General features: G+C 48.1%; 8 protein-coding genes across 8 annotated transcripts; 4 read left to right on the top strand and 4 right to left on the bottom strand.

The window, feature by feature from the left end:
- Nucleotides 1-233: 233 nt before the first annotated feature.
- N7509_011010 (anaphase promoting complex subunit DOC1) lies at nt 234-1,681 on the bottom strand (the record flags this gene model as incomplete). The annotated part of the gene is made up of 2 exons (XM_056635647.1): nt 234-1,087; nt 1,162-1,681. 2 exons carry the CDS (start codon nt 1,679-1,681, stop codon nt 234-236), a joined length of 1,374 nt encoding a protein of 457 aa, XP_056486267.1.
- A 1,894-nt stretch (nt 1,682-3,575) lies between these two features.
- On the top strand, nt 3,576-5,480 carry N7509_011009 (alpha-keto acid decarboxylase family protein; the record flags this gene model as incomplete). The annotated part of the gene is made up of 3 exons (XM_056635646.1): nt 3,576-3,590; nt 3,655-3,790; nt 3,844-5,480. The coding sequence occupies 3 exons, from the start codon at nt 3,576-3,578 to the stop codon at nt 5,478-5,480; spliced, it is 1,788 nt and encodes a 595-aa protein (XP_056486266.1).
- Nucleotides 5,481-6,487: 1,007 nt separating this feature from the next.
- Nucleotides 6,488-7,432, bottom strand: N7509_011008 (uncharacterized protein; the record flags this gene model as incomplete). The annotated part of the gene is made up of 1 exon (XM_056635645.1): nt 6,488-7,432. One exon carries the CDS (start codon nt 7,430-7,432, stop codon nt 6,488-6,490), a length of 945 nt encoding a protein of 314 aa, XP_056486265.1.
- An 858-nt stretch (nt 7,433-8,290) lies between these two features.
- On the bottom strand, nt 8,291-8,542 carry N7509_011007 (uncharacterized protein; the record flags this gene model as incomplete). The annotated part of the gene is made up of 1 exon (XM_056635644.1): nt 8,291-8,542. The coding sequence occupies one exon, from the start codon at nt 8,540-8,542 to the stop codon at nt 8,291-8,293; it is 252 nt and encodes an 83-aa protein (XP_056486264.1).
- Nucleotides 8,543-8,574: 32 nt separating this feature from the next.
- pbs2 (mitogen-activated protein kinase kinase PBS2) lies at nt 8,575-10,475 on the top strand (the record flags this gene model as incomplete). The annotated part of the gene is made up of 3 exons (XM_056635643.1): nt 8,575-8,669; nt 8,693-10,061; nt 10,119-10,475. 3 exons carry the CDS (start codon nt 8,575-8,577, stop codon nt 10,473-10,475), a joined length of 1,821 nt encoding a protein of 606 aa, XP_056486263.1.
- Nucleotides 10,476-11,581: 1,106 nt separating this feature from the next.
- On the top strand, nt 11,582-12,256 carry N7509_011005 (sulfotransferase family protein; the record flags this gene model as incomplete). Its single annotated transcript, XM_056635642.1, has 1 exon — nt 11,582-12,256. The coding sequence occupies one exon, from the start codon at nt 11,582-11,584 to the stop codon at nt 12,254-12,256; it is 675 nt and encodes a 224-aa protein (XP_056486262.1).
- A 583-nt stretch (nt 12,257-12,839) lies between these two features.
- On the top strand, nt 12,840-14,584 carry N7509_011004 (sugar porter family MFS transporter; the record flags this gene model as incomplete). The annotated part of the gene is made up of 4 exons (XM_056635641.1): nt 12,840-12,925; nt 12,987-13,190; nt 13,255-13,826; nt 13,884-14,584. 4 exons carry the CDS (start codon nt 12,840-12,842, stop codon nt 14,582-14,584), a joined length of 1,563 nt encoding a protein of 520 aa, XP_056486261.1.
- A 159-nt stretch (nt 14,585-14,743) lies between these two features.
- Nucleotides 14,744-15,778, bottom strand: N7509_011003 (fungal specific transcription factor domain-containing protein; the record flags this gene model as incomplete). The annotated part of the gene is made up of 1 exon (XM_056635640.1): nt 14,744-15,778. The coding sequence occupies one exon, from the start codon at nt 15,776-15,778 to the stop codon at nt 14,744-14,746; it is 1,035 nt and encodes a 344-aa protein (XP_056486260.1).
- Between the last annotated feature and the right edge of the window lie 229 nt (nt 15,779-16,007).

The following is a 16,007-nucleotide window of genomic DNA, read 5'->3' as shown; positions in this document are numbered from 1 at the left end:
TCCCGGACATCCATTAATCAAACAAGCTGGCATATACAAGTTTTGATTTGGGTATTCCATTTACTTAAAAATAGATCCCTGGCTCAGCCCGTAACGACACTTGGAGGGTATCTCTCGAAGTCGCTTGAACTCCAAATGCCAAGTGGGAATATAAAAAAAAAGAAAAGCCTCACAGTCCGTAAAACATACGCCTAATACCAACGCTATGCAAACACTCGGCGTTAATGGAACAACTACCTGATCACCGGCTCACCCATCCAATCCGGTTCATCAAGTCCAGAAGCAGCCATAAGACTACTCGGATCGACACCTCCGCCTTCCACACGTGAATGTGGTAGGCTATCAGCTCCTCTGAGCGATTGTCGGGCACTGTGTCGACGATGACGGCCATCCGCCGAAGCAGACGGAGCAGCCACCATGCGCCGTCGGGTATCATCGCATGCGAAGACCTGAAACCCACGTACATGGGTATCCTTTCCATTCTGATGATTTTCCATCACGCGCATCTGAATAACCATAGCCTTCAGTACATTGCCCGCGTAAGGGTCATCGAGGGTTCCTTGGTGGTCTGCGTCTTGACCAGCTGAGTCCTCATCTGCCGAATCGCGGGCATCACTATCATCTTCTTGTGCCGTGGGGTTCTTCTGGGAATCCGAGGTCTGTGTCCGTCGCTGCGCACTCTTCGAACGTCGTTTCTGCTGCACCGTCTCCTCGCGAACCCAACCCCCATTTCGACCTCCGACACCTTCTAAAGGAACATTCACCCAGCCGCAGGGCCCGTCTCCTTCCCAAGTGGCAAATTCGACAAGGTCGTTCCCACCCATACCGGCCAAGAATATCATTTTTGTAGGCGTGTAGCTCTCGTCTAGTTCGAAGTCGAGATATACGCGGATGCGTACGACGGCGACCAACTTGAAGAAGTGCAGCGTGAGTGTGTGTGGCTGTGGCCCGTCGGATTGCCAGTATTGCATTGGTGAGGGGTGACGGAGGGCCGAGACACCGCAGCCAGGTTTGGAGGTTGAGACGGTCCAGGACGCGAGAGAGGAGATCTCGCGAAGGTTGGGAGGTAATGGAGATGGTGATTTTTCTGTTTTTCCAGATGTTAGTTGGCTTGTTGATTCTTGGCGGGGTTCTCATATGTAGACGTAGCGCACGACGTACCTCGATCGTGCATCTCTTCGTCAATATCTTCGTCCTCTAGTTGTTCTTCGAGCCCATCATCGACCTCCTCGCCATACAGCTCTGACTCGTCAATATCTTCTTCAGGTTCCAGCTCATCATCTGGCTCCAGGACATTCGACTCATCGTCCTGTCCAACCATATCTTGTGCATCTTGGTCGTAATATTCGAACTGTTCTTCTTCTTCTGGCTCTTGTTCTTCCTCCTCCTCTACCTCTTCTTCTTCTTCTGGGGGTGGCGGCTGGGGTGGAGTTTGATGATGATGTTGATGTCTTCCACGCGCGAAAATAGAAAATGGATTGTGACTCGGAGGGGCCATCACGACTGCTGGTTCTGGTGTGAGACCATTCGGTCCCGAGGATGGTGGGTGTCGATGAGTTGGATTGGAGGGGGTGTGCCGGGAGGGAGGTGTCTGGAATTGGGCCCGCAGGTTCCCCGGCCCGTCGGAGCCTTGATTCGCGAGGAGATCGTGAGGGTTTGGTTGTCGGCGCAGGTGAGGCATGGTGATGAAGCAAGGGAACCTTTCGGCGCGGAATTGATTGTTTTGCGACGCGGGGAGCTTGATTGTCGATTACCCCTTGTGGTTAGCGCTAATCGGAGCTGTCTTTTATACCTTTGGCCCATTCTAAAACCCTTTAAACCCGTTACTCCGAACTACGAAACAATCGGTGTAAATTATATTAAGTCTAGTTAGATATTTGCCGGCCTGTAACCCGATTAAAACAATGAGTTCAGTCTAGGAACGACATTGGTTGGCTCGGGATTGGTTTTTTTAGGTAAAAAAGTTTAGATATGATACCTTCATTAATTTCTTCAACTTGACTTTTCTTTTCTTTTGTTTTAAAAGCATCTACGTTCCTTGGAAAGCAATGAGAAAAGGTATGTTTACTTCTCACCCAGGATTGAGAGGGGTTTTATATTCAAATATTACTACCGTAATGCTGCTCGGTCAGAGTTAAACTTAGCAAAGAAAGAGTTGCTCAATAATCCTGCATGAGAATTGCCTTTTTATTTCAAGCTAGAGCCTAAATTCTTGTAGTATATTACCCAGCAGTACAGCACAGGAGAATATTGTGGGACCTGTGGGACTCAAACAGCACATGTGTATAGACAACTTGAACCCCGTTGATCTCGTCTGGATAATCCCTTCTTCATTTATCATTGACCGCAGTGCTAATAATCCAAATCTACACCACTGAGGTAACTCCTGAGAAGCTTGGGACTAACCATATCAGCATATTTAGCCCAGTGGTCTACTGAATGGTCGCCGATTCCCTGCCGAGTTCGTCAGCTTGTATGCACATGGGCTGATAACTCGCGCATAGGATAGCATATTGATTACCTGGCCTATGATGTAAAACTTTGAACCCTCAGTTTTATAATTGTCCACCAATCTCAAGTATTCTTCTTTTTCCTAAGCTGCATCAATGACATCTCCGTGAAACGTTTGAATAATTGCCCTATGTGTTCTTCGACGGTGTAGCATCCGTCGAATGCCCGATTCGAGGACCACTTAGCATGCTTCCAGCTAACGAAAGTTCAGATATTTCTTTGTATTCATTCATAAATGGTGTTTGGCCGTTGTCGTATCAGCAATAGAACTTATATGGCCCTAAAAGAAATAGACCTTAGATTCGGACGTTTGACGCAGTAGAATATCCGTAAACCTCCATTGATTCGCTAATCAGAAATCTCTTTCTAAAGTCTTTATTCTTTAAGGCCTCCAGTATACGCGCACTAAAGAATCGAGATTCTGCAGATAAGACTTGCATATGGAGTGTGCTGCGGTGCTCCCTGTAAGAAATATTTTCAAGCTTTTGTGAAACCTCAGTCGAGCTATCAACCACGTATGATGTGTTGCTAGTGACCAACTAGCATGGGTCATCAAACTCATTACATCCCACCCCTTCAGTACGTACCCCTATTAGGCAGATATCTTACACCATAATTTCTTCAAAGGAGTTTGGGGCAGCAACAATGCTGCACGTGCCAACAAATCAGGAAATGGTAAGTACGCACAAGAATATTGGACCGGCAGTCAGGTTGCAGATCTTGCTGAAAAACCGGCAATTAGACACACCGGTTCTTTAGACTATAGACGGAGAATATTTCCAGACTTTCTATCCAATCCATATTCTCCAATTGGGGTTTCAAACAAGATATGTAGTGCATTTTGGTCAACCACACTACTAGTAGTTAGTGGCAATCTTGCTCGCCTAGGGCTCGACTTTTATATGTAACGACATACTATAAATATGGTGAGGATTTACTCAACTTCTTTATTCTAATCAAACACGATCCCATTTCATATCTCGGGCTCACTCAAACAAAACACCAAACTACGAAATAAACACCGCAGCCTTTGAGAGTAGTCGATACAATACAAGAGACCAATCATGCACCTTGCCGAGGTAATAACTACCATTTCAACACAATGTGCCATCCCTGGTGACTGATAAACTTTCCAAATCTTAGTATCTTTTCCGCCGTATATACGAGCTTAACATTAGGGCCGTATTTGGTGTACCGGGGGACTTCAACCTGGTTGCTCTAGATCTTATCAAAAAATGCGGTCTCAGCTGGGTTGGAAATGCCAATGAGTTAAATGCTGGTGAGTTTGGAGCCTCTCCCAAATCTAATCAGACCGATATCTGACAAGTGCAGGTTATGCCGCTGATGGGTATGCCCGAGTCAAGGGTATATCTGCTATTGTCACCACGTTCGGGGTTGGCGAGTTGTCGGCTTTGAATGCTCTTGCAGGCGCCAGTGCTGAGCTTGTTCCTGTTATACATATTGTCGGATTTCCATCAACCGCTGTGAAAGATAAGCGATTGCCTATGCACCATACACTGGGAGATGGAGACCATGACCTGTTCATGGAAATGAGTGCTCGCCTCTCTGGCGCTGTTGCCGTGCTAGATTCTGCAAAAGATGCGCCGAAGATGATCGACGACACCATCATAGCTTGTGTTCGCTCCAGCAAGCCCGTTTACATTGGGCTTCCGATGGATTTTGTCATGGTTGATGTTGACGCGTCTTCTCTCGCAACGCCCCTTCCCCTCGAAGACCCCCAGGCGAATCCTATTGCTGAAGAAGATGATGCTGTCACTGCTGTCATGGAGCGCATTGCGATGGCCCGGAATCCCGCTATTTTGGTTGACAGCCTGGCTGGGCGGTGGCACGGCTTGCAACCAACCAGAGCATTTGTGGAGAAGTCCAACATCCCATGCTATTCATTTCCGATGGCCAAAGGGATCATTGATGAGAGCCTTCCAAACTTTCGTGGAATCTACTCTGGAAGTGTTTCTGAGGATGGGGTTCAGGAGCAAGTTCAGGAGAGTGACCTTATTATCCACATTGGACCTCGACCTACAGATCTCAACACGGCTGGATTCAAAAGTGACTTGCCGCATATTGAGACCATCAGTTTTCATCGAGATTCAATTCATCTGAGAAAAGCTGATTTCTCAGGCCTTCATATGAATGGAGTTCTGAGGAGGCTTTCCGAATCATTCTGCCCTACTAGATCCAATTCTACGTCATCAACATCTGGTTCTTCATCTCAAAAGAGTGAAGAAAGTGCAGAAACAGAACCAGGAATTGATATTGGAGATTCAATGGATGCAATCCTTGGGCGAAAGGTCAAATCTAGTCCAGTGGTGACCCAAAATCGAATGTGGAAGCGAGTCAGTTCTTGGCTGGAAGAAGACGATATCATTTCATTGGACATCGGAACTTCGGCGTTCGGTTCATTGTGGACAAGACATCCTCGTGGAACAGAATCGTTATTCCAACTCCTATGGTCATCCATCGGGTTTGCTTTAGGGGCAGCTGTAGGTGCAGCTTTCGCTGCAAGAGAACAAGAGGCCGAAAGCACTCCTTCCCGAAAGCGACGCACGATCCTTTTTACTGGCGATGGAAGCTTCCAGATGACAGCCCAGGAAGTAAGTACTATGGTTCGTCACAAACTCGGAGTGATTATTTTCGTTATCTGTAACGATGGTTACACAATCGAACGCATGATTCATGGCTGGGACAAGAGCTATAATGATATTCAACCTTGGGATTTTAAGCTTTTACCATCCGTGTTTAAGCCAGACCCAGACACAGTGCGGACATATTGTGTTCACACTGAAGCGGAACTCGAAGATGTGCTCACAGACGCCCAGTTTGGGCCTGCCAAAAATTTCGAGGGTCAAGAGTACACACCATTGCGTCTGGTGGAGATTCATATGGCCAAGGAGGATGCTCCGCGGTCAATGCATAATATCATTGATGCCATATGTCGACAGAAAAAGTGAGGGAGGACGGCGGATTCGACCGTAGGACGAGGATTTAGGAGAAGTGCCAGTTTTCGGGAAAATTGAATTCAGTAATTTCGTTAGAAAGAGATATACTACTAGAAACATATGCCTCCGTTTCTATAAATACTAGTAAAGACACAAGAACCAACTTGAACCCTCGCAAGATCAGCGGTATTCAAGTTCTGTTCATATTCCACTATCGACAGGTTAAAATCATTAGTTTGATTTTCGAGAATGAAAATAGGATTTCTAAGTGATTTTGCACAATCTACTTCCACAATCTTGGCTCTGCATATTTTCCAATTCCTATCAGTACCAGAGTAGTAATTCCCTTGTTGTATGACGCAAGACTCAAATTTGCCCCTTGCGCAGCACCTAATCATGGTGATGGATACGTCAGAATTCCCTGTGTAACACACACGGCCCTTGGTATTTCCTAAACCAAATAGTTGAAGCGCCCTCGGGTGCAAGCATCCAAAGTCTCATGTCTGTAGTCTTTTGTGTATGGTCTTATTATTGCAGGTCTGTGGGTATTTTCATGCTCTCTTGAATGAAATGGAGACTGAGAATACTAGTAGTATGGACCTAAATATTATCCCGGGGACCGGATAACCTGCCGAAGAAAAGCAATCTGCTTTATGATCATGATCATGATGTCGACTTTGATGTGATATCATAATATCATACTACTACTAGTATGCCATGCATTACTTGAGCTTGAATTAAAGGATTGAAAATATTGTTGGTTCAAGGCAGAATTCATGTTTAATCAAGGATGTATATACAAGAGCCTGGTCCATCCTTTCAAGCATCGCCTGGGTTTCGACATAAGAAAATCGAAACAGACCCGAAAAATAGGTACTTCTACCGCTCAGTCCTCCAGGGCTCCCTAACGAATGTGTGTGGTATATTGTCATTGACCAGCAAAGTATCTACCGGCATGGTTTACGGTGACACAGACACGTCGTGATTAAGCATGCAGTGAAACAGTTAGATCTCCACGCTTAGAGTCGGCTGCGCGAGTGAGATTGGTTTCTGGAGGTGGATATAGCACCCGATGGGGCCGGGTTGAAACTCAAAGCAGACAAGTCCCCACCCTCCCAGAACCTCTGGACAGCTTTCCAATATCGATCTGCATCTTCTACCATGAGCGTGCAATGCGAGCCAGATTCGAAAACAACTTGATCGGCCGTATACCCCTGGGAGCTGGCCTCTTCAAAGTGAGATTGGACATCTTCCCAACCCACCATAACGTCCTCTTTAGAATAAATATACAACCTTTTGGCATTTGTGCCAAACGTATTTGGATCGTTCAATGCGAGACGTAGGTCTCGCACTGCGCGAATGAACCCAGCATTCTGTAAACCATTGAGTACAGAAAGTGAGGGGTATAATAATGTACCACTGACGAACTGAGCTATTGTGTTCTGGGGTACAGAGAGAAGGGCAGCACGATATGATCTTTCAAAGGCGTCATCTCCAGGGGAGCAGTCTAGAATTATACCCCGAAGACTAGAAAGAAAAGCAATGCCATGATCAGCTTCTTCTCTCATGGCGAGGGATAGCTGTACCCCTATATTAGATCCGCCATGAGAGAACAAATGGAATAAAATGCCAGGTCGGTCATCTGTACCCCGGAGCTCCGACGCCAAGACCTGGCGGATGGCACGGCGGGCGGGCTTGAGACGATGTCGGATCCATCTGAAAGGCCGAAAAGCAGTATCGGGGATGCTTGTTGTGATTAAAAGAAGAGCCGAGGATGGATAAAGCTGGCGATACTGGGCGAGGTACTTGTTGATGCGGCGGGGGGTCGCACCCCCAGCCCAGGTACACAAGACCACCAAGGCAGGCGCGAGTGTTCCTGGTCCACCAGAGCTGTCATTGCCTGACGGTTCATGCAAGTAGATATCCTCACCAATCAACCGCAAAGGCTCGAATATTGATGTCATGGCGAAGTATGTACCGATACCGATGGATGATGGAGCGTCACAAGGAGAGGAAAGGATCCCCCCCCCCCCCCGCGGGGAGGAGGCTCAGGTCCGTGCGTTTGCTTCGCGCCAGATAGACATAAAAGACTAGCTCAAGCTATACGCTGCTCATCCGCTGGATTATGGTATAACATGTGGCATTTCGGCGGGCCTCACGCCACAACCTAGTTGTTGACAGCATGAGGGTATGCATATCTCCGGCCGAGTCTTGTCTTGGTATGTCCCAACGGGTTCAAGTTCAAGTTCGCTTGGGTCGGAAGCCACAGGTGGAAAGTGGAGTAGAGTGTAGCCCGAATCAACGAGTCGAGGCCCAAGGTTCTTTCTTATCCAGCGAATTGAATGGATCCGAGCCCGTACCAACCATGTTCCACCAAGGGGGAAGAGAAACCGGGATTTCCATGTCGAGCTGGTGCTGCTCGTACATGTTGTAAGTTAACGGGGATCTCAAGACGCAATTTGCCGTGCGTCGACGAATGAGTTCTCGGTATATTCCGGAGTATCTCTGGGGCACGGCATGTTGTAAATTGAATGTGCTACTCCGCCGTGTCAAAACCTGCTTTTGGGTCGAGAGTTCTCTGTGATTGGCCGGTACGACCGCCCGGTTAGGGATGCGAAGGCGACCAGACCAAGGTGGGAAAAGGACTGAGTGAAATGAAATGAAATGGGAAAAAAAAGAGGTACGAGTCGAAAGAAATGCAGCAGTGACGCAGGTGGGGGGAAGGTAGTGAAAAAAAATCAAGGTAGATGTAGATGGGAAGGGTGATTTAATATACGGAGTGCTCGGTTGTAGTAGCAGTAGCAGTACGGAGTACCTGCTGCCTACAGTTGCTGTCTGACTTCACCTTCACTGGCACTGGCACTGGCACGTTTTCTGCCAACTTCCCCCTCCTCCTCCTCCTTTCCTCCCCCTCCTCCCTTTGCTTTCTTTTCCTTTCCCTCTCCTTGACCCTTCCCCAAGCACCACCACTTTCCTTCTCTAGCGCCGACTCGCGGTGCGTCTACACCCCAAGACGGCACCTTCACACCAATTGCACCGGCCCTTGTCGTCGGTTTGCATTCCTCGGCCCCCATAGTAGTCCTTTCGCGCGCGCGCGGTCAGCACTATGGCCGACTCCCCCGCCGATTCCCCCCTCACCGATGAGGAACTCGCCCCCCCCTCGACCCTGCATCACCAGTCACGCAAGCCGGCTCTGCCTCAGTGCCGAATCTGATCCCATCGAGTGAACCCCCAGCTGGTATCTCCGCCTCGTCGACGCATATCGGTCAGATCAATGCCGCACGGCAGGGTGCGGGTACCCCGCCACGTCCCCTTCCATCCATGAGCTCACAAGGTGTGGGAGGACTGAACCAGGATATTATGGCCAAAATGAAAGCTTTCTCTCTTTCCAGACAAGGTGCCCCTACCACACTACCGCACACTGCCTCCACCGGGACGATACCAACGTCCCAGGAGGCTGGCGCGGGTGGTGCTTTGGCGGGACGCATGCCGACCGCACGCCCCAATATCAAAGATTGGTCCTCCTCCCCTTCCATCCCTGCCGTCAATTCCACACCGGCATCTCCGCGACCGGGTCCGACCGGCGGTTTGGCAGCTAAACGTATGAAACCTGGTCTGAAGCTGTCAGATGTCACCGGACCGCCACCGCCAGCCAATGGCACGGACCCAAAACCCGCGGAGCAGAATGGCAGCGGCGGCGGCGGAGGCGGAGGAGAATCGGCATTCACCAAGTACGCCGAGTTCATTGATACCAAGGCTGGAACCTTGAATTTCAAAAATAAGGCCATCTTGCATGGAGGTGGCGTGGAGTTTTCCTCGGGGCATAGCTTCAAGATCTCCCTTGATGAAGTCGATCGGTTGGATGAGCTAGGCAAGGGTAATTATGGTACGGTTTACAAAGTCCGACACAGTCGCCCGCAAATGCGAAAGCCTGGGACGGGGCTGGGTGGGATCGTTAGTCGAGCGCCGGGACAAGATGAAGATCTCGTCCGCCATGATAACCTGTCAGGTGTGACTATGGCCATGAAGGAAATTCGGCTTGAGCTGGATGAGAGCAAGTTCGCCCAAATCATCATGGAATTGGATATTTTGCATCGCTGTGTCTCGCCTTTTATCATCGATTTTTATGGAGCGTTCTTCCAAGAAGGAGCTGTCTACATGTGTGTTGAGTTTATGGATGGAGGTTCAATCGACAAGTTGTATGAAGGTGGTGTTCCCGAGAATATCCTGCGCAAGGTCACCCTCTCGACAATCATGGGGTTGAAGGCGCTCAAAGACGAACACAACATCATTCACCGCGACGTCAAGCCCACGAACATTTTGATCAATAGCAAGGGTCAGATCAAGATCTGTGATTTCGGAGTCAGTGGGAACTTGGTTTCGAGCATTGCAAAGACAAACATTGGTTGTCAAAGTTACATGGCCCCGGAGCGAATCGCCGGCGGTGGAATGCAGCAATCGGGAGCGAGCAGCGGTGGAACATACAGTGTACAAAGCGACATTTGGAGTTTGGGTCTGTCCGTTATTGAGTGCGCAATGGGACGTTATCCGTACCCACCGGAAACCTTCACCAACATATTCAGTCAGCTTCATGTGAGTCTTTCCCTACTTTTTAACATCTTGATCTAGATCTAACCTGGTTCGAATTAGGCCATCGTTCATGGCGATCCGCCTGGCCTCCCCGAATCTGGATACTCAGAGGAGGCTCATGCATTTGTGCAAGCTTGCCTCGATAAGAATCCCAAAAACCGACCGTCCTACAACATGTTACTGCGGCATGCATGGCTTGTGCCTCTGATGCGCCCGCCGCCCGAGGCTGAAGCAACGACTGCCTCCGCACCCTCGGAGCCTGGCCAGGAACCCCCGTCATCCATGACTGAGGATAAAGAGGTCGCCGACTGGGTCCACCGGCAACTTCAGCGCCGGAAAGACGGTCTACTTCACGACGTCGAAAAGCCAGCACTACACGCTGTGGCTCTGGACAAAGTGGCGAACAACCCTGGATAAAGCATCTCTGGCAACCCCGCAACAACAAACTGAACAACTAGATCAGTCGGCATTAAAATCTTGTGATATTGTCTTGTGAGCCCAGGAAATATTATTATTTCTGGAACCAACAACGTGCATGGAAAGTGGCGCAGGCGCTGCTGGCCTTGATGCTGTGCATGCACCCGCTAATCTGCCGAGCCGCCTCTTTCTCTGGCATCGCAACTTTCACCGTGGCGCTTCAATGGGTGATATTGCACCCAGTTTCCATTTACGACTACATATTCAGCATCTGCATAGAGCTATGTCACTTTGGAACCATGAGACCTGAACCTGGGGTTCGACGCCAGGATACTCCCAGTTCATGGTTAAAGTGGAATACCTCTGCCCTCTTGAGTGTGAGAGAAGGAACATTTTTTGAACCATACATCATGCTATACGATAACTATTTTGAATCCATTTTATGTTTCACATATGGCCAAGATGGTACCCATCGATGAATCTCCAACATTCTCGTGTTCAAGCTTTTTTTTTTAGATGCATAGTACGAAAGATGCTGTAAATAACATTGATACTAGGAGTAGATGAATTTTAACGATACCACACCTGGGCACTTGACCTTAAACAATTAGTAGAATCCTGGAACTGAATTAAGACGTGAGCACGGTGAGGCTATTTGGGCCCGGGGATGGCTCTGAACCGGTCTCTCAGGTGGTGTTTGAGTGAGGCTATTGCCAACAAATAATGTTTAGAGCAACTTGAAGTTCAAGCATCATTTTTTTTGAATTTTTGTCAAGTCCCATACAAGGACTTCGTGAACTGATGTTTATTGATAACCTATCCGGATACCCAATGGGACCATTTCATTAACAGCCTAATTCAATCTGATACTTCCGTCATAGGCGGTGTCTTCCTTTTAAAGGGGGAGCACCACCGACGTCAGAGCCTCTTCCGTGGAACGTCGTTACCGCATCCTTGGGGTTCAGGTTTCATTCGACATCCTAGTACCATCAGCATGGGGCAGAAGGCCTCCCTTCCGCGGCCTGGGACCCAGCTCCAAGTCATCGGGGCAGGTCTTCCACGCACTGGAACAGCCTCTCTCACCATGGCCCTGGAAACCCTGCTAGATGGCCCAATCTGGCATGGGGGGACACAAACCACCCTGGGCCCCCCCATCTCAAATAAAGGCTTGGGGGAAAATTTTGAAACATTGGCTGGCTAGAACGGCACCCGATCGATCAGCTGCATTGGAGCTCATGGCGCACGAATTAGATGGCTACGCTGCCATCACCGATTGTCCTGGCGGCCAACTCGTCCCTGAATTATTGGAACTGTACCCAACCGCCAAAGTCATTTGTACAGTGCGCGACCCCATTAAATGGGAGAAGAGCCTGGATCAGGTGAGGGGATTCACTTTGATGTGGTGCATCCAGGCCATTCTTCTCCCTCTTCCTGGCATGCGACACTTTATCTCGTACTGCACGCTTTTACGCGATCAATGGGTGGAAATCTATGGTGAAGCCATCCCGACACGCCAGACTTATCTCCGCCATATTTCCTGGTTAAAAGAGGTCGTCCCCGAGGACCGATTGATGTTTTTTGATGTGCGCGATGGCTGGGAGCCACTCTGCGAAGCTCTCGGCAAGGAGATTCCGAAAGATTTGCCGTTCCCTCATGTCAACGATGGGGATGCGATAGGGGAAGTTGCGAAATTTCATATACGACGGGGCCTCACCCGATGGGCCTTTATTTTGGCGGTCACGGCTGCTGCGGTCGCGTATACTGTCCAATCGAAATTTTGAATAGACAGGATTGGGGCTTTTAGAAGCAATTTTGTTTACTTGAGTCGACAACAACCTCGTTTTCTTTGCTATGTTTTTGTTTAATTACCCCATCTCATGAATGTTAACAGAGCTCCATCTTATCTTGCGTGTGATTGTGCCATTGGTGCGACTCTTTCTAGACCGAATCACGTCAAGGACACAAACGAACCCCCCCCCCCCCATCTAAAGCCGTCTGAAGCCTTCTCGACCCCCCCACAGTTCCGGCCCCCAATACCAACTGCCGCCTGGTGGATGCCTGACAGGGGTCTTATTTCAAATCTAACCAATAAATTCAAGCCAGTAAAGTAAGGTTTCCGCCAAGCATGGCAAAAGATGGCCCAAGTCAAATTGCACTCTCTGACTTGAGCTTCATCTCGGTAATTTAGAATCAGTGGAGCTTCCCCAGATTATCTCCAGGTTCTGTCCATGGAGAGATGGGGTTTCTAGCACCGTCATATTATCTATAAAACAGAGCCACTAACCATCCTCGAATAAGTCGAATTATTACCTTTTCAACAATACTTCATTCGCCCAACTGACCCATGCAGGGGAAACTACCACGATGATAACCAACATCTACATCATCACAGCCATCTCGGTCATAGGCGGAACACTGTTTGGCTTTGACCTGTCTTCAATGTCAGCCATGTGAGTTATCCTGTAAATACAATGATAGTACTACTTATGCTCTGCTCTTATACTTTCTCAGAATAGGAACGAATCAATACAAATGCTACTTCAATCAGGGACCACATGGATACCCATTCAGTAATTCTCCTGACTGTTCGGGTCCTCGTTCATTGATACAGGGCGGTATAACAGCATCCATGCCTGGAGGTTCCTTTATAGGAGCTCTTGTGTCCGGACTACTCACAGATTCATTTGGAAGAAATCGTCGATTCAAATTGGCTCTGTGATCTGGTTAGTCTTTCCTCTCTGCTTGAAGACCTTTGGCGTCCCTTACTTATGTATTACAGGATCATTGGAAGTGTCATCTCATGTGCGGCACAAAACTTCCCCATGCTGATTGTGGGCCGATTCATCAACGGTATTTGTGTTGGAATTTGCTCTGCCCAGGTACCAGTTTATGTTGCCGAACTCGCACCAGCCCATAAAAGAGGTCTTGTCGTCGGTGCGCAGCAATGGGCCATTACCTGGGGTATCTTGATTATGTTTTATATCTCATATGGATGTTCGTTTCTGAAAGGTCCGGCATCATTTAGGGTGCCCTGGGCTCTGCAGATGATTCCGGCCATCTTTCTCTTCTTTGGAATATTTTGGATGCCAGAGTCTCCGCGATGGCTCGCGAAACAGGACCGCTGGGATGACTGCCAGAAGATTCTGGCACTCATCCATGCTAACAATAACCCTGATGATGATCTGGTTCGAATGGAGCTTCAGCAGTTGAGAGAAGCGTGTCATATGGACCGCATTCAGTCTGATGTTTCTTTCACTGAACTGGTAAAGCCGCCAATGCTCTGGAGACTCCATATTGGAGTTTTTGTGCAAATATGGTCTCAATTGACTGGAATAAATGTCATTATGTATTGTGAGTACCCTATAACTATATTATTTATTGGATATGGGCTTTCTAACTGGATTCAAGACATCACATTTGTGTTTGGTATGGCGGGGCTGAGTGGTAACAACAATTTGGTCGCATCTTCCATCAACTATGTCATCAATGTTGTTGTCACCGTGCCCGCTCTTCTATATTTGGATAAAGTCGGCCGAAGGCCCATTCTACTGATGGGTAGTATTTCCCTCACGGTATGGTGGTTCCTCTGTGCTGGGCTCATGGGAAGCTACGGTTCCCCGGCACCGCCAGGTGGATTGAATCACATTGCAGAAGAAAGTTGGTCGATAACCGGTGCCCCCGCGAAAGTGGTAATTGCCTGTTCCTATTTGGTGGTAGCCTCTTTTGCGCCTAGTTGGGGACCGGTGTCTTGGGTATATCCACCCGAGCTGTTTCCACTGCGCCTTCGAGGAAAAGCTGTCGCACTCTCCACCGCCAGTAACTGGATGTTCAACTTCGCATTGAGCTATTTCACACCTCCAGCCTTTGTTAACATCAAATGGAAGACCTATCTTATATTCGGCGCTTTTAGCTTTGCAATGGCGCTTCATGTATTCTTCTGTTTCCCTGAGACAGCAGGAAAGACATTGGAGGAGGTTGAAGGGTCACTGAAGGAAAACCGAGCGCCATGGAGAGCTGCATCTAACAAACGGGATTTGGAAGATAGGGCGATAGAATCTATCCAAGCCGAAGAGAAAAGAGAAGAGGAGATTCACGTGGAGAGAGCCTGAGCTTATTTTCAAAGCGAAACCGAGAATCAATCTAGGTATAAGTTTGTCCGTCATATCTTTTGTATCTTTTGAATTCAAATCCAATTATTTCAGGAGACATAGCAAATACTCAAGAGACTTGTGCTTTTTGATGACATGGAAGGTTGATTCAGTGTTAAGTTAGGACGATAGATCTGGATGGTTATAACCAATTGGAAATCTAAAATTGCCTGCACCAATATCGAAGAGTTCGGATTCCAAACTAGAAAAGTCCGGACAAAATAAATTGAAGTCAGGAGTGAGCATGTCCATAGAAACTGGGACTTGCGTCTCTGAATTTTCAGCGTTGTAGGAATCATTTGTATATGCCGCCGGCTCTCCACTTGTCGGAAACATAACATTTTGGTAAATCTGCGAGGCTGAATTTTCATTTTCGTGTTGTGCTGAATTGGTCGCATCGGAAAGCCATATCCTTTTCAGCAATTTTGAATAGCGATATCCAATATGAGAATCGCAGGTTGCTGCTTGCTCGAGAACGCATATAAATCGCTGAACAAGCTCAACAATATCCTTATGCTGCGATGCTGAAAAGGCACCGAAGGCAGCCGCCTTATATAAGAAGACCGCGGAATAGATCGTATAAACGTAGAATCGAAATGGCATATAGCGAATATGTGCCACCGGATCCGTCTCATTGGAGATCATAAGTATCTTTTGGGCAGAATCAACCGCCTCAAAGACGTACACCCCATCTGGAGTGGACATAATTCCTTGGGGAAAAAGCGAAGAGGCCTTTCCTGGCGGCGACCCAATGGCATCATGATTGCGATTTTCTTGAACGGCCCTTGAAAGAATCGACTGGAAAGAAAAAGCACATACGTATAGGCGTACGTACTCTTTAACAATCCTCAATGTGCTATATAGCTTTGGAGACGCGTCGAGAGTGCCCCAGCGATCATGCCATGCGGACAAAGACCGGCGAAAGTCGTCTAGATAGCGATTATAGTCGCCCCAGTGTACCATTTGCATTCTTCTTTCTTTTGATGAGTAGAGAATATCGTGTGCATTGTGAAGAAGCTGTGTGAGCTCAATTGTAGCCTGGAGAACCTGCGCGTAGTTGTGCTCAGCATCCACACCGAGTCGAAGACTTGGGAAGTCATCAGCTGTAAATCTTGTCGAGAGGGACGGTCCACGAGACCAAAATGACTGCCCCATTCGTACTGATATCTGGCGATCGGCAATATAGACAACTGAGAAGATTAGTAAAGCCGAATATTCGTGTTTGGGTAGTAATATTTACAGATCCAGGCTAGTTGTTTCCGGTTTACTATATCTTCCGACTCTCCTCGCACTTTCTCTCGAAATGACGCTTTGTCGAGTCGAAGAAGATAGGAGTGCCTCACTGCTTGACCAATAAGTGACCAAGCCATATTGTCCTCCACTG

This window comes from Penicillium cosmopolitanum (genome assembly GCF_028827165.1).
Source record: "Penicillium cosmopolitanum strain IBT 29677 chromosome Unknown utg000009l:1.0-9042332.0:1.0-9050551.0, whole genome shotgun sequence".
NCBI lineage: Eukaryota > Fungi > Ascomycota > Eurotiomycetes > Eurotiales > Aspergillaceae > Penicillium > Penicillium cosmopolitanum.
Note: the sequence above shows the minus strand (reverse complement) of the source record. Positions and strands in the feature narration are given on the sequence as shown.